The following is a 19,924-nucleotide window of genomic DNA, read 5'->3' on the forward strand; positions in this document are numbered from 1 at the left end:
AGGGGCTGGGGTCGAGGTCTCAGAGTTGGGGCTCACGGGGTGTCCGGGGGTGGGGTCTGGGCCTCGGATCTGGGCAGCGGGCGCTGAGGTTCCCAGGACAGGGGGCCCTATCTCCGGTCGGGGCAAATGGCGCTGGGGTGTCTAGGGGTGGGATGGGGTCTCCGGGCAGGAGTCGCTGGAGTTCCCAGGGGTGGGGCTGGGGTCTCCAGGGATTGGGTCGGGGTCGCGGGATGAGGGCACCGGGATCCCCAGGGGTGGAGCCGGGCTCCAAGGCCCAGAGCGCCCTCCCGCGCACGAGCGGCACCTCCTCTCCCTCCACGCACGCCCCCTCCGGGAGCCGCGCTCGACCCCGCGTGACCGGAAGTGGCCCCCCGTGGGCGCGGGCGGGGCGGGGCCCGGCGGCAGCACTTCCGGTGCCCACGCGCCGCCGCCGCGCAGCTCCGGGGCCGTCACTTTGTGTAGCGCTGGGCGCGCAGGCCCGGCCCGGCCCCGGCGTCCGGCGGCGGCTCGGCCGGCCCGGCGCGCGCGCGGTGAGTGGGCGGCGGCGCGGGCGGCAGGTGCGGGGGCCGGGCGCGAGGGCCGGGCCGGGGGGTCGGGCCGCCCCTCCACGCCGGCGCTGGGAGGCCGCGGGGCCGACGGGGCCCTGGCCTGGGCCTGGCGGGGCCGGAGCGGCGCGCCGGCCGGGCTCTCGGAGGCCGCGCCCACGCCCGGCGCCGCCCGCCGACCCCCGCCCGGCCCCGCGCGATGGGGGCGGGCTCCGACCCCCGGGGCGGGCAGAGGCCGGCGGCGCGGAGCAGGCGGGGCTGGGGAGGACACGCGCGGACTCCTCGGGAGGTGCCCGCCGCCGGCTAGGCCCGAGGGGCGGGGGTTGGGCCGTGGCCGCCCCCGGGGACACACCCATCCAGGAGGGGCTGTCACCGCCAGGGCCTCTGCGGGAGACCCGAGCCCGATAAGCCCCCTGGAGGGATGGAAGTGGCTTGGCCAGGCGCCCCGGGAGCTTGCTTAGTGACCTTGGGGGCCTCGTCTGGGTCCTCCCTCTCTGCAAATGGAGGCTCCGGTGGGCTGCTGTGCCGTCTTCTGCTGCTGGTCGTCCGGTAGGGGAACTCATCCCTGGGGTTGGACAGGGTCTGGGCCGCCCCATGTGGCGGCAGAGGTGGGAGAGGGGCTGGCCTTTGATAGAGGACTAGGTGGGTAGGGAGAAGGGGAGGTGTGCAGAGGGTTTAGGCCCCTAGCTGCACCTGTGCGGAGAGATCTTGATACTTGGTTTGGTTCAACAAGTGTCGGCAGGTCTGGGGAGCTGGCCAGCATAGTGAAGGGCTGGCCCGGGGGAGCTGGGGGAGTAGCCCCATGGATACACCTGCACCAGGAGCAAATCCTGGAGAGTAGGGGAGCCTGGGCCATGGACACACAGTGAGGATCCTAGTTGTCAAGGAAGGAAGGCTTCTTGAAGGAGGCAAAAACCTGGAAAGCCTTGAATAACAGGAGTGTGGTCAGTAAGGCCACCTAGAGGGAAGGAAGGGGCCTAGATATATATGTACCCACACGTTTCTTCCTTTCTAGGTAGGCTTCTTGGATTTGGGACTTTTGTGGAGAGTTCTAACAGTTTCCAAACTTTGCTGCCGCTTTCTGTTCTCATAGAGGGTGTTTTGTCATCCTCAGTTCTGAGTGTCGGCAGTGCTGTGTCCTAGGGTGCAGGGCCCCAAGGGAGGTAAGGGTCTGGGATGCCCTGGGGGCTTATGTTGATGAGGCTGCTTACCTGACCCTCTGTGGCTTCTGACCTGGGATCGGATGCCAGGAAGCGGGCAGAGTGAGTTTCAGTGGGCTGGCAGGCTGGGAAGAGGAGAGAGGAGAGCGTGTGGGTCTGGGGGAGTGTGCCCAGCACCTAGCTGCCTGGTGAGGCAGAAGGAACCTGGTGCCTGAGTGACTGAAGTCTGTTTTCCGGAATGATTCTGTTCTGGATTCTGTGTTGGGGTATGTGGGGTGTCTGTTTGTGCTAGGCTGTGATTCCATCTGCAGAATGACTGCTGACCTCCAGTGCTGCTGAGCCTTTCCCTTCTCTGGTCATCAGCAGGTGCATTTTGGAGGAAAAGGGACTTCAGGTGACAGCCTCTTTGAAGGCAGAGACTCCATAGTGCTTCTGGGATGGGTTCCATTTTGAAGGACCCCAAAGAGTGGTCAGTCTGTTGTGGAACGTGGCAGTGGGGCCAGAATACCGAGGGTTTTGTTTTTTGTTTTTGTTTTTAGTGAGCTCTGTGCGCAACGTAGGGCTTGCACTCAGAACCCCGAGATCGAGAGTCGCATGCTCTACTGACTGAGCCAGCCAGGTGCTCCTGAGTTTTTAAAATCTCATGTTATCATGTTGATTACAGACTTTAGAGCCGTTTCCTTAATAAATATTTGAGTGCTCGCTCTGTGCCTGGCACGGGGTGGGGTGGGGGGAGTGTTCAGAGATGAGCAGAGGGAACTTCGCCTTCCTGCAGTGGACTGTGTGCTTGGGGAGACAGGCACTGAGCAGACAGTTCTGTAAATATATAAAAGTGAGGCGCCGTGAGGGCAGAGTTCAGAGAACTGTGTAAAAGGGGACCCAGGAGGCTACTTCCAGAGGATCAGTGAAGAAGAGGGGAAGTGAGAGCCGGGGAAAGGGAATGGCATGTGCAAAGGTCCGGAGGTGGGACCAGCATGGGGCCACTGTATTCCAAAGCCTTGGGGTTTTCTTCTTTTGTGAGTGTGTCCTCGGGTACAGCAGACTGGCCTGTGGGAGTCTGCTCTGGATGGTCGCCAGGCAGAAGACAGCTCTGCTGGGCTTGGTGTGGTGTCTGAGTTCAGTGTGGATTTGTAGCCCGAGGCCTGGGTGAGAAAAGCCCTCCTGTGGGCCTGAGGTGGGTGGTGGTTGGGAAACCTTTGCTGAGCACACTCTCAGTGCCCTGAGTGCTGAGGAGGGCTGTGCCCTCCTGGAAGTGGCTGGCGTTACCCACGGCACACGTTTCTACACCTGGGCACCCTCACGTGCCCAAAGAACCATGGAGACCGAGGAGGTTGGTTTGGGGGAGCGTCTGGAGGCTGGGGTGGCCTGTAGAGGCATAGCTCTTCACCTGTGACCTTGGATTCAGTGTCTGTGAATCCGCAATCTAGTCAGCTAGAGGGGAGCGTGAGGGGCAGGACAGAGGTGGCCTCTGGGTGCCCACACATCCCAGCCCCTGGACCCGGGCCTTGGTCTCTGGAAGGCTCTCATGGGTGCACCGAGGCACCTGCTCTGAAAGTGTGGGCGTGTAAAGCCTCGGCAGCTCCGAGTGGTGCCGAGAACCGGTGCGTGCTGCCTCGTTAGTAGAAAAGCGAGGGGTTGTGGAATGAGAGCTCGTCACTGAGCAGTTTCCCTGTGGATACCTGGTGTTCTGAGCCGCTCTCGTGACCCTGCACGTCTCCATGTGGGGCGCCCCTGTCCCGTTGGAGGAGTTCCGCGGCAGATGCTGTCCACTGCTGGAGCCCGATGAGCTGCGCTGGGCCCACCTGCCCCACATGGCCCGATGTTGCAGGATCCTTCTGGTGGTCGTGCCGTCATCCCAGGGTGCTGGGGTTGCTGTGTTTGCAGTGGGCTCAGATCACTTCGGGAGTGGCCCACTTTAGGTCTGAAACGCTGACGGGGCTGGGGGGTAGGCTCCTCAAGTTTTCACTCAAGAAGGAACCCCAGAAACCGACCTGTCAAAACTGTGACTCTGTCCTGCCCTTGGATCTCCACAGGCTGGTGGGGGGTGTGCACCTGGGAGGGAGGCGCGGTCCCGCCCCCACCCCCACCCCCACCCCCGAGCCCTCGGGTCTGGGCCGTGCCGCCGCGTGGCTCTGTCTCCGGAGCACCTGGGCTGAGGCAGCTGTGACACTGGTGTGAGTGGCACCCTGGAAGCCACTGGGCCTTTGACAGTTCCCTCCTGGGATTCTCTGATCCTTAAACTTGAAGAGCCGTTAAAGGGCATTTTAGGTTGTATCTGCTGGTCCGGCGATGAAGCAAGTCTCCACGAGCTGCTGAACTTTTCCCGAATGCCCTGGATGGAGTGAGGGGCCAGGGAGACGCAGGGGGCAGTGCAGACCCACGACGTCTTGTGTCGCTGCCTCTGGCAAATAGGAGCCCGACCGGCCTGCCTTCCAGGCGGTGGCGAATGAGCCCGCCTGTCTTACCTGTCACCCCTGCCCGAGCCCGGGCCTTTCCTCCCGCACCCCTGCTGGCACAGTGTCGGTGTGCAGAGGTGGGTCCCCCGGATGGAGGTGGGCTGTTGCTCACAGGCCGCACTCGCCCCTTGCAGCCAGATGTGGGCCACCCTCGGCCGTGTGGCCTGGACCCCCTGCTTCTCACAGGCCCTGAGGATGAAGACCTAGGCTAAATCCCTGATTTACTCCTAGACTGCACAGCAGTTCGTGCCCTGCACAGAATTGCTGGCAAGAAGGAGCTGAGGCTGCATAATGGGGTCACAGAGAGGGGCTCTGTGGTTAGTCTTTCTGGGCACAGAGTGTCCCAGTTGTGCCTCATGAGAGCACGGGAAGAGCCTCGGTCCTTCCTCCTCTGGTGCGTCACTATCTAGTGGGGGAGATAAGTCCTGCCTCCCGGGGGACGGAGGGAGGCCCGAGGAGCAGCGCGTGGGAGCGAGCGGGGGGTGGGGGCGGCTCATCCCCGCTGCCCGTCTGTGTTTCAGGCCGAGCTGAGGCTTTCCTCCGGAGAAGATGGCAGCTCTTCGTACGACCCCGGACTCACCAGCCACGCAGCTGGCGAAGGCGGAGGATGGGTTGGGATGTGGTCCTGCTCAGGAGGAAGAAGAGGAAGAAGAAAAGGGGGAAGAGGTGGAGCTGGAGGAGGAGGAGGAGCTCCTAGCGGAGGACGGGGAGGACCAGGCGGTGGTGGAGGAGGAAGAGGAGGAGGGGGGGCAGGCAGGGCACGTGGAGCAGGTGGAGGTGGAGGTGGAGGCGGACGAGGACGAGGTGGTGGCAGAGGAGCAGAGTCCCACGTTGGGGACCCAGGGACGCCTTCGCCGTGCCGGTGATGCCAAGTCCCCAGTTCTTCAGGAAAAGGGTAAGAAAAAGGAGCTGGCTTTGGGGGGAGGAGGTGAGGGAGCTTGGGAGGGCAGGTCGGGAGAGCTCTTTGGCCCGATAGGGTGGAGCTGGAGCGTCAGGACCCAGGCTTTGGAACGGAGGAGCGGGGGCTCCCGACCTACTTGCTGTCTGGGCAGGGGTGGCCATGAGGCCTGTTGGCGAGGGAGGGTCCCTAAGAGATCCTCCCCTCAGCCTTGCAGGCCAGCCGGGCTCCAGCCACACCTAGGGATGAGGACCTGGATGAGGATGAGGAGGACGAGGACGAGGAGGACGAGGACGAGGAAGATGATGACGATTCCCTGACAGCTGGGTCTCAGGTGAGCCGCTCTCTCACTTGGAGCTCAGTTAACCAGGCAGGCTTTCCTGAGGGGGAAGCCTGGCACCTGCTGTCCTGGAGAGCCCTGTTGGCAAGGCAGGGGCGCCGTGGTCATCAGGGCGAGCTCAGGCTGTGAGCAGGGACGGGGCAGCAGGACGCGGCTGGGGGTCTCTACCCACAAAGCCATGGGATATGGTTCCACTTCCCGGGGGCCCGAGACTTCCCAGGCCATTGGGATGTCCTGAGTGTGTTGAGTGCCACTTACTCAGCTGCTCTGTGCATAGTTATTTCAGGGGACTGGCTCTGTCCCAGGATCGGGCTGTGGTCCCTCACCTGGAGTGCCGCTCGCCTGGCCGGGCTCTGGCTTCCTGCCGAGCCCAGGCAGATTAGTCGATGCCACATAGTCACCCGGGCGTGGGCCTTCTCATTGCTGATGCGACTACTGGCTTAGGTTGGACGACGACATAGGAGGGAGGATACCGCCTCTTAGCACGGCCGTGGACTTGAGCTGCATTGTCTCCTGGCCTCAGTGTGAGAGTCTTGGCTCTGCCCCACACAAGCTGAGCGCTCACCCTGTCTGAGCCTGGGTTCCTCACCTCTGAATGGACGTGGGGTCCTTGCCTTCCAGGGTGCAGCCAGGCTCAGAAGCCCTCGGTGCCACTGGGGCTTTGGGCTGTTGGGCTGTGTCCCCGTGAGCTCCATGTTGCAGGTCCACGGGCAGCTCTTCCTGAAGTAATTTTCTGTCGCTCTCTTTCTAGGGGCTCCCCTGCCTCTCTCCTAGGGCAGCTTAAGGCAGTGGCCAGGGCTCTTTGTTTTCCAGGGGCTGGTCACCTTTGAAGACGTGGCTGTGTATTTCTCGCTGGAGGAGTGGGAGAGGCTGGACGCAGGCGAGCGGGACCTTTACAAGGATGTCATGCAGGAGAACTATGGGATCCTGGTGTCCTTGGGTAAGCAGGGGGCCTTCCGTCCCCAAGAGGCATTCCTACGTGATGACTGCCAACAGCTTAGCTGTTTGAGAGAGTGGCTTCTGAAACCCCAGGGTCTAGGAGAAGGGGGTCCTGGATCCAGCCCACCTCTTGGGGGTTCTTAGGGACCACTCTGGCTTCTGGATGGGGCTGTGTTCTGGGGTCTTCACTGTGGTCCAGCCGTGCCGTGAGCCAGGTGGATGTGTTCTGGGAGCCACCGGTCCAGCTGTGGTCTCTGTTCTGTATACTCCCCAGGGGCCTCCAGGGGGGAGGAGTCAGGTGATAGAAGAGAGGGGTGAGGAAGGTGTGGGGGGGCCCTGCAGAAGAGCTGGGGGGTATCAAGGCAAAGTTCTAGAGAAGTGAAGGTGGGCTTTCCCAGAGTGGAGGCTGGGAGGCGGGAGAGCTGGTCCTGGGAAGGAGGGAGAAGAGCGGCGAGAGAGTGAGGAGGGCTTGGGGTGTTGGGATGGCACCACGTGGGGTGCGGGCGGGCCTGGCCAGAGCGGCCCTGCAGCTGCTGGCTGTCCTTCTCCTGGCCAGGATACCCAATCCCCAAGCCGGATCTGATCTTCCGGCTGGAACAAGGGGAGGAGCCCTGGGTCCCAGATAGCCCCCGTCCTGAGGAAGGAGACATTGTCACTGGCGTCTACACAGGTGAGTATGAGATGGACTCTCGTGCGGTTTCTGCCTCTGTAGCTCCTCAGAGCCCTGCCGACTTTGGCCTTCACCTTAGCTCTCTGCTGCAGCCCTGGTGCTGGCGGTCTGGGCCGTGGACGGGCGCGTGGAGACAGGGAGGCCGTCGTGCGCCAGTCTCTGCCTTTGTGGGTTGGCTTCTCTTGATTCCAGCCTGTGGTCGTCCAAGGCTGGGGAGTCCTTACAGAACCTCGAGCTTCCTCTTAGGAGCCCTTCACACTGTCCCTGTCCCTGCCTTGGAGCGTCTCTTTGGGTTTTGGAGTTGTTTTGGTAAGCGGGGGCCAGTTGTTAAGTCTTTGGCGCAGAGGGACGGGAATGGGCACGCTCGGTCCTGGCCGTGCCAGAGCCCTTCTGGGTCCCAGACTGGAGCCGGCTCTTTGCCTTCTGCACCCACTTGGCCATCTCTGAACGAAGGGTCTGGGGGGCCGGCCACAGGCCTGGGCGGGCAGCCACGCACCTTCCCGGGAGGCGGTTTGGGAGGGATGCGTACGGAAAGTGTTCAGGGTGGCAAATTTCTCCGGGGACTGAGGCGACTCTGGCTCTGTTCCTCTAACCCCCTGAGCTTTGCTTGCTTTACTCACACGGGGAATAAAGAAATTCGAACCGAATCCATAATTTCCAGGCTGAGGACGCGGGACTGTCGGTTCTGTGGGGGTGCTTCAGGAGGTGTGTGTTAGGCTTGGTGTTTCAGGGCTCCCTGGGGGCCCTTGCATGGCGGGTGTACCGGCCTTGGGTTGGAGTGATGTCACCTTAGTGAGGGGCGCCGGATGGCTCATGCCAGTCACGTGCCTGGATAGACTCAGAGCCTCTCCTGAACGTGTTTTCAAATAAAAACAGAGAAACACAGACAATGCTACGCCTACACGTGTACTCTTCAAAGCATTTTCCCATTTACTTTGTATCCTCACGGCACCCCCGTGACATGGCAGGGCAGAGGAGAGCAGCCTCCCTTGCAGATGAGGAAATCGGCTTCTAAAGTGGTGGTTAAGAGCCCGGGCCCCGCTGTCCATGGTGTTGCAGAATGGCCTTCCTGCCCCAGCTGTCCACCCTCTCCGGGACCCTGTCTGGGAGCCGTTCCTGGGCTGCAGACTGGGGAGGGCTTTAGTCAGTGAGACCATGGCAGCTGCTTACAGGATGAGGCTTGGATGTGGGTGATGTTTCTCAGGGGGCCTTAGTGGGGGGTTGGCCCTATTCAGAATAGTCACCTGCAATTAAAGGGGCCACAGACCTCCGTCGGCCTGTCTCTTATCATGTGGTCTAGATGTGGCCCCATTGTCTACGCTTCTTGGAGGGTCCTGGGGTGCAGACTTCCGCAGGTTTCAGCCTGGGTGGTCCCCACAATGTGACCTGTGACCCTGGGTGAGTTTGGCAGCTCCCTGAGGAGGACGGCTAGCCAGGCCACTGCCCCTCTGTCCTCCCCAGTGGCTGGTTGTTGTGTCAGGTAGGGCCGGTGAGCCCAGTGTGCTCCCCTATCCCACCCCTCCTGTCTGGGGAGCCCGAGGTAGGGGCAGGACCGGGCATAGTCTTAGACGTGGCCTTGTGCCCGGGAGGGGATACGGTAGCCAGGGCTGGGGTCAGCTTGGGTGCACTAAATCCACCTAAGGTCCTTCTTAACTAGAACTGTAGTCTGTTTGCTAGACGGCCTCCTTCCCTTTTGTCCCTGTACTCATTTCTGAGCACCTGAGTCCGTTGAGAATTGAGGATTGCTGGGTCTGGGCGGGACAGATGCCGACTGTTCTGAACCCAGCAGAGTTTCTGGATTTCTAGATTGGACTCTGGCAAAACACAAGTGTATTCCTCTCTTGTGCTGCTTGAAAAATTGGGCCAAGAGGTCTGGCACATTGTCCGCCTCCCCCGACTCAGGCACCCCGTGACCTGTCCAGTGCTGACTTGGCGCGTCCTGCTCTGGCTCCCCACCCCGTGGCCACCACCTCCAGCTCCCGGGTGCTGGCTGTCCTCGCCTCTTCTGACCCCACCCCTTTCCCGCACCTGTCTCCTCACCCGGCTTAGATAGCAGCATCTCTCCCTCCTTCGTGATTGCCCCGTGTAGTCGCCTGCCAGACCCCTGCCCCTGGCAGCAGCCCGTTCCCTGCCCACACGTGCACTGGAGCAGGGATCGTGGCTGGAATACGGCATACCTGTGGGCTGACCACAGGCCTCCTGAGGACGCCGCCACCACCTTGGCCTGCTGGGCTGGCCTTGTGTCCTTGCTAGGCTGGCTTCTCTGCTCTCTGAGATACGGACCCTCTTGGCCTCAGGACTCCACGTGCCTCGATTTCTCAGCTGCTTTCCCGGCTGCTTCTCCGCCTGCCCTCGCTTGTTTACGAGACCAGGACGGTCCTGCGTCCTCTTCTGTCCTCTCTAGGTGACTGGTGACTGGGACCAGAGCCTCCGGTACCATTTCTATCTCTGCTGCCCATTCTCAGCTGCTTTCTCCAGCCCTGACCTTGTCTGCTTGACATCTCCACTCAGTTATCTGATGGGCGTCCCGCAGTGAATCCCCCCAGCCCCCAGCGTGAAGTGGCCCCGCTTGTCCCCCGCAGGCCCCCCTTGCAGCGTCCTGGGCACCTGAGTGGGCCTGGCTGCCTGCCTGAGTGGTCCTTGTCCCTCTGCCTTCCTTGCACTACCCCATCCCACGCTTCTATGAGGCCATCAGGCACAGGTGTTCCTGAGCTGGCCGTCTGCCTTACTCTCTGGAAGTTTCCCCATGCGCTTGGAATAGCATCTGGGCTCTCTGCTGTGGCCTTGAGACCTGCCGCCCTGCCAGACTCACTTCACACACCCTTGGGTCTTCAGGCTCAGCTCCACAGCCGGCCTTTCTCTTCAGGCTCTCGCCTGCCTCAGGGCCTTTGTGCCTACTGTTTCCCCTGCCCAGAGTGCCCTTTGTGTGGCTGGCTCAGCTCTTAGGTCCCTACTAAGTCGCGTGTTCTCTGACCACATAGACTTCAGGAGCACTCCCTCCTGCCTTCCTCCAGGATGTTTCCTGCACGTACAGCAGACAGTGCTGTCTGAAACGGTCCTGGCTGGATGTTTGCTTCCTCATTTCCTGCCTGCTGCCTCCGGCAGACTCCATAAGAGCTGGCACTGTGTATTGTCCACCCCTGTGCTGTCTCCACGGTACCTGGCGCGGGCCTGGCACCCAGTGGGGCTGGCTGCTGGTCCTGCCCCTCACGTGAAAGTGAAGGACAGACGAGGAGTACAGAACACAGGGTTAAACCTGCCTGCAGGTGATGCAGGAGAGGATAGAACATTTAAAGGCAGTAAGAGGTAAAACACTAAGGTGGGCGAATCCCACGGTGGGTGAGCGCGGGGAGTGGTTCTGGAGAGGAGGAACTCAGAGCGGCTGTGGAGCGGAGGCACAGGCTGGGCGCCAGCCTGCAGGTGGTGTCTACTTCACACAGCCCGTGAGCGCCTGTCTGCCCTTGGGAGAACTGGGGTGGGGGGGTGTCAGACCTCAGCACGGGCTTTCCCTTTGTCACACCCCCGAGGGGACCTGGGATATCACTGAATCCCCCTTTGTGGTCTGAGCCAGGGAGAAGGCACGGAGGTGCCGTCTTGCCTCAGACCCCGGGGTTCGGTGTCGGCAGAAGGGGAAGGAGCCGGGAAACATTCCAAGTGAGGAGGGGCCCGGCCTCGAGCTCTTGCTAATAACTGGTCCTTGGTATTACAGTTCATGGTACAAATGAGGAGGCTGAGGCCAGCGATGGGGGGCGGGCTCTGCCCTCACGGGAGGACAGTTCGAAGCACAGAAACCTGGCCCTGTCGGGAGCTGTCACACTGGAGTCCAGCCCTGATTACCAAATCCCTGCTCAATGGGGAGGAAAGGCAGCTGGCCGGCAGCCCTGGAGGAAGGAGCCGTACGCAGCTTTGAGCACACCAGCCCCTGTCCATGTCCTCCTTTGGTAACTGTCCCCAGGTGGGGGCCTCTCCCCAAGGCCACCTCGAGGCTCCGGGTCTGGAGGAAGAGGCAGGAGCAGGTGTGGACTTTACTTAGGGGTTGCAGCAGAGAGGTTTTTAGTCAGAGCAGACCCACAGTTGACTCACTGTTGGGCCTGAGGGCAGGCCTCTGGGTCCCTGGACAGGGGCAGAGGCTGCCTGAGGGTGGGAGTCCTAGTAAACGGTGGCACCGTTCTCCGGGCGTTGTGTGTCGGTCATGCGGAGCAGCTCAGGGGTACAGGTGCACCAGGTGTGTGGCCCAGGGGCCCTCCCCTTCCCCAAGGCCCTCCGATGAGCGCCCGGGTAGGGCACTTACTAGAAGTACCTCGGGGGCTGTGCTGAGGCTGCCACTGGTCAGCCCCTGGGATTGTCACTGGGCCTCTGAGGGCTGGTTCCAGCCTAGCTAATCACCCAGGGTCACACTCCTTAGGAGCAATGTCTCTGGGGATGGAACACCGGCTCCCACTCAGGGTCCTCCCCTCTACCCTCTCCCTGTGGATTCTGGAAGAAGCAACTGTGTTTGACCCCATAGGCCACTGTTGCAAAATGTCCCGTCACCCTCTTTGTCAGAGCAAAACCTCTCTGTCCTGGCTCTCGTGTCACAAGTAGACCTGGTAAGTGCTCACTTGGATCCCAGGTTCCCCCCTGGAAACCCTGTCCCCATTGCAGCCCGGAGTGACCCTTACATGGGACACCCCCACTCCAGGGCCCAACCTCCAGACCTTGGCCCACTTTGGTGACAGGAGGCAAGGGAACAGAGCCCAGCCTAGGGCAGGCTGCTCTTTGTCCTGTGGCCCCGTGCCTTCCAGAGGTCCTGTCTTGCGGTGCAGCCAGCTCTGACTGCTAGGGACGTGGCTGCCCTTACCGTCCTTCCCTTGGTGTTAGTGGTGCTCTCCATGACCTGGCTGTGTGTTAAGTGTCGTCTTGTTCTCGGATAAATGGCTGTGCTCGTTCCAGGGCTAGTGACCCGGTCCCCCAGGTCCCTCTTATGATCACTCTCTCTGTAGAGCCTTGTTCAGAGGCTCGAGGTAGGGGCAGGGCAAGGGTTCACCCCCCGCCCCGGGGTGCATGGGGGAAACTTTCTGCTGCTCCTGGACCCCAAGGAGGAGGTGTGGTGGGTGAGTCACTGGGACCTGGCCCACCCCTTCCAGTACTGAGTGGCCGAGGTCGCCTGTTGGTGAGCCCTCATTTGGCCTGAGTGGCTGTTTTGGAGCCAGCAAGTGCTGCCCCTAGGCTAGGTCCTGGGGTGCACAGTCACCCCACTAAGACATTGCACTTGTTCCTCAGCTTGAATTCCCCCTGCCTTAGGGAGTCTCATTCAAACTACTCACGACCCTCACCAGAGTCTTGAGTTAAAATTCTTTTTGAGACTCACGGAAAGAATTCCAGTGGATCTATCCGCTCAACTGCCTGACCCTCCCACCGACAATCCCATCTCGTGAGGGCACTGCAGTCTCGGCAGTGAGGAGCATGCCCCCTGTGCTGTTGAGGTCGCTGCCACTCCACAGCACCCACTCATGCCCTGGGTGGCACCTGCAGGCAAACTGAGCTTAGTTCAGGGAACTTCTGTCTCTTGCTTAAAGCTTATTTTTACTACAACGGTATATTATTAACTGTAGAAAATTTAAAGGATTGCAATTATGAAAAAATAAAATAACCCATCTCTGTATCCCTTTACATGATGTGTGGTTTTTTTTCACAGCTGAAATCATGCCTGCGTCTGGCTTTATTTCACTCTGCGCTGTGCTGGGTTTGCCCATGTGACCATATCACCATACACGTAGAGTGCCGTACAGAAATACGGGACGAGGGCTGAGCCGGGCGTGGGCAGCCCTGCCGGGCCCGGACCTTCCCTTGGGGGCAGGACTCGGCAATCAGACTCATCCAGCCAGGTGATGCCTGGCACTGGCCACAGTTTTGGTGGCGGACCCAGGTGGGGTAGAAGGGATTCCCACCCTCGGAGCCCGAGCCTTCCAGACGTTAGGGTTCTGAAGTGGGCTACAGCAATGGTGTGCGCCCACTGTGGACACACGTGGGGCAAAGTGTTCACGAGAAAGTAGGCACACAGGTACTTTGGAACACCTGGGGCCACCGTGGGTCAGGCTTTTCCCTTCTGTTCCTTGGGATTCAGTGCCTGCTCCGTAAATAGTAGTTCCCTCCTGGGTGTATCATAATGGCAGCTATATCAGGACTCCATTATATAAAGTAGAAAACCCTGCAGGCCCGAGTCCATATCCATGACCTGCACTGAAGGGAGAGGTCGGGGTGCGGTTTGCTGGGGGAGGTACAGAACTGCAGGACCTTGGAGAGGGGGCTGTCTTTGGCCTTCTGTGATAAGGTGCTTGCAGTCCCCCCAGTCTTAGCCACCTGGGGACTGTTTCCCAGATGCACACTCAGAAAAAGCCCAGCTTTGCACACTCAGAAAAAGCCCAGCTTTGGGGTGGCTTAGCAGGGGAGCGTGGGCTATACCTGAATAGTTGCTGGTGGCTGTTAGGATGAGTGCAGAGAGCTGGGGCCCAGTGGCCCCTCTGGGTCCCCTCCACTTAAGGTAGCTTTTCTGGTTCTGCTCTTGAGTATGGGAGGGAGACCCATGGCTGCTGGCCAGACTGAGGCTGGTGAAGAATTCAGAGGTGAAGGGCTGCCCAGCAAAGCTTAGGTGCTTTGGAGGGCAGGTCCTCAGCGGCAGGGGCCCGGGGCTGTGCTGGCACCACAGTTTTGCTGGCCTTGGGCCAAGCAGGGGTGGGGGGTGGAATTCTCTGGAACACAAGGGGCTTTGAGGAAAACAGCTTGGGAATCTTTTTCTGAGCACAAGACCCCTGTCCCCTGTAATATTCTCACAGGAGCCTGCAGGCAAGGTCACCAACTTTGTAGAGCATCCCTGTTCCTCAGCAAGTGGCAGTAATTAGTTGATGCCGTTTGAGGACAGTCCAAGAAGTGAAGGAATCTCGGCTTCCCTAGGAGGGACACCCACGGGGGAGGCGGTGGCTTCACTGAAACGGAGGTGCCCTGTCCCAGACGGGGGATGGTCCCGCCCAAGCTGCGATTTCTCAGGGGGAGGAGCCTGCAAGGAGCTGCCTCTCACCTCTTTCTTCTGGCCTGCCTTTGTCACCTTCAGGGGCCTGGTTCTGGACCGACGATATAGAGGACCACGAGGAGGAGGAGGACGAGGACTTCCTGGCGGAGGTGGCCGAGGAGGAGAACGAGCCCCCGGGGCTCTGGTCAGCAGCTTATGGCGTGGGGGACGTGCCTGGGACATGGGGCCCCGATGACTCGGATTCGGCGCAGACTCCGGAGGGTTGGGGTCCCGACCCCGGGGGCCTCGGGGTTCTGGCCGAGGGGTCCGAGGCGAAGCCTTTCCTGCCGGGCCGGGAGCCTGGCGCGAACCTGCTGGCACCCTGGGCGTTCCCTGCCACCGTGGCTGCTCCGGCAGGGCGGCCCGAGACCACGTGCGACGTGTGCGGCAAAGTGTTCCCGCACCGGTCCCGGCTGGCCAAGCACCAGCGCTACCACGCGGCCGTCAAGCCCTTCGGCTGCGACGAGTGCGGCAAGGGCTTCGTGTACCGCTCGCACCTGGCCATCCACCAGCGCACGCACACCGGAGAGAAGCCCTTCCCGTGCCCGGACTGCGGCAAGCGCTTCGTCTACAAGTCGCACCTGGTCACGCACCGGCGCATCCACACGGGCGAGCGGCCCTACCGCTGCGCCTTCTGCGGTGCGGGCTTCGGGCGCCGCTCCTACCTGGTCACGCACCAGCGCACGCACACCGGAGAGCGGCCCTACCCGTGCCCGCACTGCGGCCGCAGCTTCAGCCAGAGCTCGGCGCTTGCGCGGCACCAGGCGGTGCACACGGCCGACCGGCCGCACTGCTGCCCCGACTGCGGCCAGGCCTTCCGCCTGCGCGCCGACTTCCAGCGCCACCGGCGCGGCGGCGGTTGCACGGAGCCCGGCGGCGAGGGCCCTCGGCGGGAGGCCTGCGACGCGGTCCCTGCGGCGGGGCCCGAGGAGGCCGAGGCCGGGCCTGAGGGGCCGGAGGAGGCCGAGGCCGGCGAAGCGGACGGAGAGGCCGAGGTGGAGGCGAGAGAGGAGGCGGCGGCGGTGGGGCCCACCCCCGGGAGCAAGGAGGACCCCGAGCCGGACAGGCGGTTCCTCGAGGTGGGCAACGGCCTGGGGGAGGGCGAAGGCCCTTCCTCGCACCCCCTCGGCTTCCACTTTCCCGTGCACCCTAAGTCCTGGCTCCACCCGGACGGCTTCCCGATCCTGGGCCTCCCGGACTTCGGGGACCGGCTGCCGGCAGACGGGCGTCCCCTGCCGGGACCCCTGGGGGGCCGGCTCGCCCTGGTGGAGGGCGCGGGGCTGGCCTGCGACCCCTTCGGCGGCAGCGGACCGGGGGGCGGCGGCGGCGGCGGCGGCGGCGGGCTCCGCGCGTTCGCGCCGGCCGTCGGGGGGCTGCTGGCCGAGCCTGCGCCCGCGGCGCTGGCCGAGGAGGAGAGCCCGTGGATCTGCTCCGACTGCGGCAAGACGTTCGGGCGCCGGGCGGCGCTGGCCAAGCACCAGCGCTACCACGCGGGCGAGCGGCCGCACCGCTGCGCGGACTGCGGCAAGAGCTTCGTGTACGGCTCGCACCTGGCGCGCCACCGCCGCACGCACACGGGCGAGCGGCCCTTCCCGTGCCCCGAGTGCGGCGCGCGCTTCGCCCGCGGCTCGCACCTGGCGGCGCACGTGCGCGGCCACACGGGCGAGAAGCCTTTCGTGTGCGGCGTGTGCGGCGCGGGCTTCAGCCGGCGCGCGCACCTGACGGCGCACGGGCGCGCGCACACGGGCGAGCGGCCCTACGCGTGCGGCGAGTGCGGCCGCCGCTTCGGGCAGAGCGCGGCGCTGACGCGGCACCAGTGGGCGCACGCCGAGGAGAAGCCGCACCGCTGCCCCGACTGCGGCAAGGGCTTCGGCCACAGCTCAGACTTCAAGCGGCACCGACGCACGCACACGGGCGAGAAGCCCTTCCGCTGCACGGACTGCGGCCGCGGCTTCGCGCAGCGCTCCAACCTGGCCAAGCACCGGCGCGGCCACACGGGCGAGCGGCCCTTCCCGTGCCCCGAGTGCGGCAAGCGCTTCTCGCAGCGCTCGGTGCTCGTCACGCACCAGCGCACGCACACGGGCGAGCGGCCGTACGCCTGCGCCAACTGCGGCCGCCGCTTCTCGCAGAGCTCGCACCTGCTCACCCACATGAAGACGCACCGCAGCGCGGCCGGCGCCCCCGGCTCGGCGGCCGCGCCCCCCGCGTCCAAGGCCGAGGCGCCCGCCAAGGGGCCGCCGGGCGCGGGCAGCGGGCCCGGGGAGCGCGGCAGCACCCTGCTGGAGTTCGCGGGCGGAACGAGCTTCGGCTCCGAGCCCGCGGCCGCCTTCGCGGGGCCCTCGGGCGCCTACGAGGAGAGCATCCTGTGATGGCCCGAGGCTGACGGAGGCGCAGCCCGCTGGGCCGCCGGCCCCTTGCTCCTCTGTCCTTGGGGTGCTGAGGGCCCCAGTCCTGGTGCGGTGCCTTCCCCTCAGCCCCCGGCGCACCGCCCCGCCCGCCCCCGCCCGGCCTCGGGCGCCCCTCCTGCCCCGCCCCGGGGAAACCGGGCCGCCAAGCCCGTCCGGCCGTACAGGGGGCGCGCGGGGAGAGGAGAGCCGCGCGCGCGGAGGAGGCGAGGGCAGGGGGCGGCCACCCCGACCAAGACTGCGGCATCCCTGGGTCTGTGCTGTGAAGCCAAGCGGTAGGGATGGCGGGCGATGTTATTTATTTCACTCGGATTCCAATTTGGGTGGCCTGGGGTACCCGCGGCCGACGAGTTTGTGAGCGGGTTGTACAGCGAGGGCGGGGATGCCCTAGCGTCAAGGGGAGGGGAGGGTGGTCGAGGGCAGAGCATCCCGCTCCTCCTCCCGTGGGTTCGGCTGACGACTTCTTCCATTCCTCAGTGAGAGACTTCAGGGACCTTCTGGTCATTTGAGTGTGTCCGGGAAGTTTTAGGGACTGCGCGTGGCTAAGGGGAAGCCTTAGGGTTTCCAGAGGACGATGTTCCTCCCTACCCCGGGGGGACAGACATGCAGCTAGGAGAGCTTTTATTCTGTCTACTGTGGATATTTATTTCCATCTCTTGTGTGGCCTGAAGAATCTGGGAGGAGAAAACGGCAGAAACCAAATTTGTGGCCCCAGGCTGGTGGGTTGCAGGTGTTTGCAGGGTCCTGAGGGAGTTTGAAGCCTTATTCTGGGGAGAGTCACCCACTCTCCCCACCCCACTGGAGCACCCGGATCAGCCAGGCACTCGTGTTGCCGGGTGGGTTTCGGTCTCAGCCTCGTCTTCGAGCCCTTCGGTACTCTCACCCCCGACAGCCAGAGGCGGCACACTCAGAGATCCTTGGGGGCCTCTTGCCCGCTGCTGAGCCAAGGCCCCAGCCTTCAGCTGCCTGGGCTGTCCCCTCCCCTGGGGCAGGTGGACACACAAGGCCCTGCCCTCTGAGCCCAATGCTTCTTTAGATTTAATAACCAACTGTAAAGCAGCAGGTCGGCAGCAGGATCGTTTCTCACAACCCTACGGGCTTGGGGCCCTGTGATGTCTGCAGGTCCCTTTAACTCTGCTTCTGTCACTATTCTGTACTAGAAGCAAGTAGTGTTTCCGTTTAGAATCCCATTTCACAGGATGGACAGTCTGCACAGTGGCAGTCCACCTCTGGGGGTGCGGACTTGAGCCTGTGGCTCAGTGACAAGCCAGGCACCCAGCTATGCAAGGCCCGCACCTGGTGGGCACCCCACCCTCCGGGTTGGGCCATTGGGAGCCACTGGGCAGGCAGCTGAAGTGTGGCTCACGTGAGAGCCCTCTCTTCCCTCATGCCTTTTGGGCCAATGTGAGTGGGGCCAGAAAACAGACTTTGAAACAACTGCATTCCCTTTTAGACCTAGTTCCTTCTGTTTTAGTGTAGGCAATGGCCTTGGGGCCTGAGAGCCAGCAGCCGGGCTCTCCAGCGCTGGGGGCGGGGTAGGAAGCGCAGTAGTTGGTGGGGGGGGGCGGGGGCGTGGACGGTGGTGGTAAGAATTCGCCTGGCTGGATGAGGTGACGGGGTGGGGTGGGCGACGAGGAGGACAGGGGTCCCGGGAGGCGTCCGCAGTACTGGGCGATGCTTTCCTGCCCTCAGTTTCTTTGCTCTCCCTGTGGGCCGGGAACGTCGGGGGCCAAGGGCAAGGCGGACTAGCCCTGCACGGCCGGGGTCCGGCTCCGTGCTCCTCCCTCCGTGCACAGCCCTCAGAGTACGACCTGACCTTCGGTGCCCCTCCTGGGCCCCAGCTGCTGCTGCCTGGCCGCGGAGCCATCGGCAGGAGGACCTAGCTTTAATAAAGAGTGGAGAAATGAGCTTTCTGACTGCATTCCGTGTTGTTGCCGCTCGGCTCCTCCGTGCCCTCAGGGAGGCTCTCTGTGAGGGCTCAGGCCTTGTTTTTGCAAAAAAGAAAAAGAAGAAAAAAGGGTTTTTGTTGTTGTTGTTGTTGTTTGTTTTTTTAAGGAGTTTCTCCTTTCAGAAACTAAAATTGGCCTCCGAGGAGTCAGCCCACGATGAGCTTTGGCCTGCAACCTGTGTCCACCACGTCTCTCTGGGAGTCCCCAGCCACACTGCCACATGCTCTTTGTAATACACCCATCCTGGAACCTTACTGTGTTTGGGATTGTTTGCTCCAGCTTTCCCGCGGTCAAAGGAGAGGGGCCAGGTCCCCTTCCTGGGGGTCCAGACACCTGCCGAGTCCCAGACATTTCCTCAGAGGCCCCAGCGCTTCGTGGGCTTATCCGGGCTTACCTGCTCTGTGCCGGGGAGAAGCGCACATCCCAGGACCCCAAACACCTTCCTTTGAGCTGATTTACTGACTATCTGCTCACCACATGATGTCCCCCCAACCAGATCTGACCTCCCACCCTTTCCCCAAGCATTTGGAAAATACAAACTATGAAGTAAATTCTCTTCCAAATGTGATTTCGAAGCATCAGAACCGAGCCCAATATTTCAGTTAAAAAAAAAAAAAGGCTTTGAGAGGCAAATGGAGGTTAAGACCTAGTTAAAAATTGATAGCCTTGAGGATCTTGAAGTCTATTCAGAAAAGGTAAATTCTTCCCTGATAGGGCTTACAGACGTCCAGCCAAATTCTTTTTTATTTGGGGGATGGGGGGGGGGCAATCCTGATGGTCATAGAAAAAAAAACCCTTCTGGTGTTGAGAGGACTTCTAAATTAATGGAGTCCCTAATCAATTCCCCAAGTATCAGTTTATCAGCTTCGATCATTGCCAAGGAGTGGAAGCCCCCGTGAGTTGTGACCCATGAAAGGAGGTACTCTGAGAGTTTTGAGGCTCTGAGCATCCCTCTGGCCTCCACCCACCTTTGTCATTTTCCTGTTTGTCTACTGCTTGTATTTCCCCAACCTCCTCCCTGTCTCCTGACCCTTACACTTGATCTCTTCAGACACTTCCTTCTAACTTTTTTTCTTTCTCTAATTGGCTACATATGGAATAAAGTATTTTGAGATTTTTTGGTTATATTTATTAAATAAAGCTTTATGATCCTTGTTCATTATTTAATTTTTTTCCTGATGATAAAGCACATGCTAGTTGTCAAAACTCCCAACAGTAGAAAAGTGTGTTATGTGCATACTTCTCATCTCCTAAAGCGTCACACTGCATCCAGCCATCAGGCACCACAGTTGATGCAGGAGGGCGTGGGGGCACATTTCTTCCACGTACACAGAGATGTTTCACAGCTGGGGATTGCTTTGTGTGCCCCTTGCAACTTTCTCTTTTCATTTAACAACGTACCAGGACATTTCTTTCCTACTGGACAGACCTACCTTACTCATTTTAAATGCTCCGTCATAGCATTTCACTTAATGGGTGTACCATAGTTTATGTACCTATATCTCCAACAATGG

General features: G+C 61.6%; 1 protein-coding gene across 1 annotated transcript; it reads left to right on the forward strand.

Annotated features, from left to right (window-relative positions):
- The first annotated feature begins 823 nt into the window (after window positions 1-823).
- ZNF316 (zinc finger protein 316) lies at window positions 824-19,633 on the forward strand. The gene is made up of 5 exons (XM_030300872.1): window positions 824-5,056; window positions 5,269-5,393; window positions 6,213-6,339; window positions 6,895-7,008; window positions 14,099-19,633. The coding sequence occupies exons 1-5, from the start codon at window positions 4,711-4,713 to the stop codon at window positions 16,423-16,425; spliced, it is 3,039 nt and encodes a 1,012-aa protein (XP_030156732.1). The 5' UTR covers window positions 824-4,710; the 3' UTR covers window positions 16,426-19,633.
- The last annotated feature ends 291 nt before the right edge of the window (window positions 19,634-19,924 follow it).

This window comes from Lynx canadensis, chromosome E3 (assembly GCF_007474595.2).
Source record: "Lynx canadensis isolate LIC74 chromosome E3, mLynCan4.pri.v2, whole genome shotgun sequence".
Lineage (NCBI taxonomy): Eukaryota > Metazoa > Chordata > Mammalia > Carnivora > Felidae > Lynx > Lynx canadensis.

Coding starts and splice junctions, on each gene's coding strand:
- ZNF316 (XM_030300872.1), top strand. CDS start 4,711: ATGGCAGCTCTTCGTACGACCCCGGACTCACCAGCCACGCAGCTGGCG. Junction 5,394..6,212: donor CCCTGACAGCTGGGTCTCAG/GTGAGCCGCTCT, acceptor TTTGTTTTCCAG/GGGCTGGTCACCTTTGAAGA. Junction 6,340..6,894: donor TGGGATCCTGGTGTCCTTGG/GTAAGCAGGGGG, acceptor TCTCCTGGCCAG/GATACCCAATCCCCAAGCCG.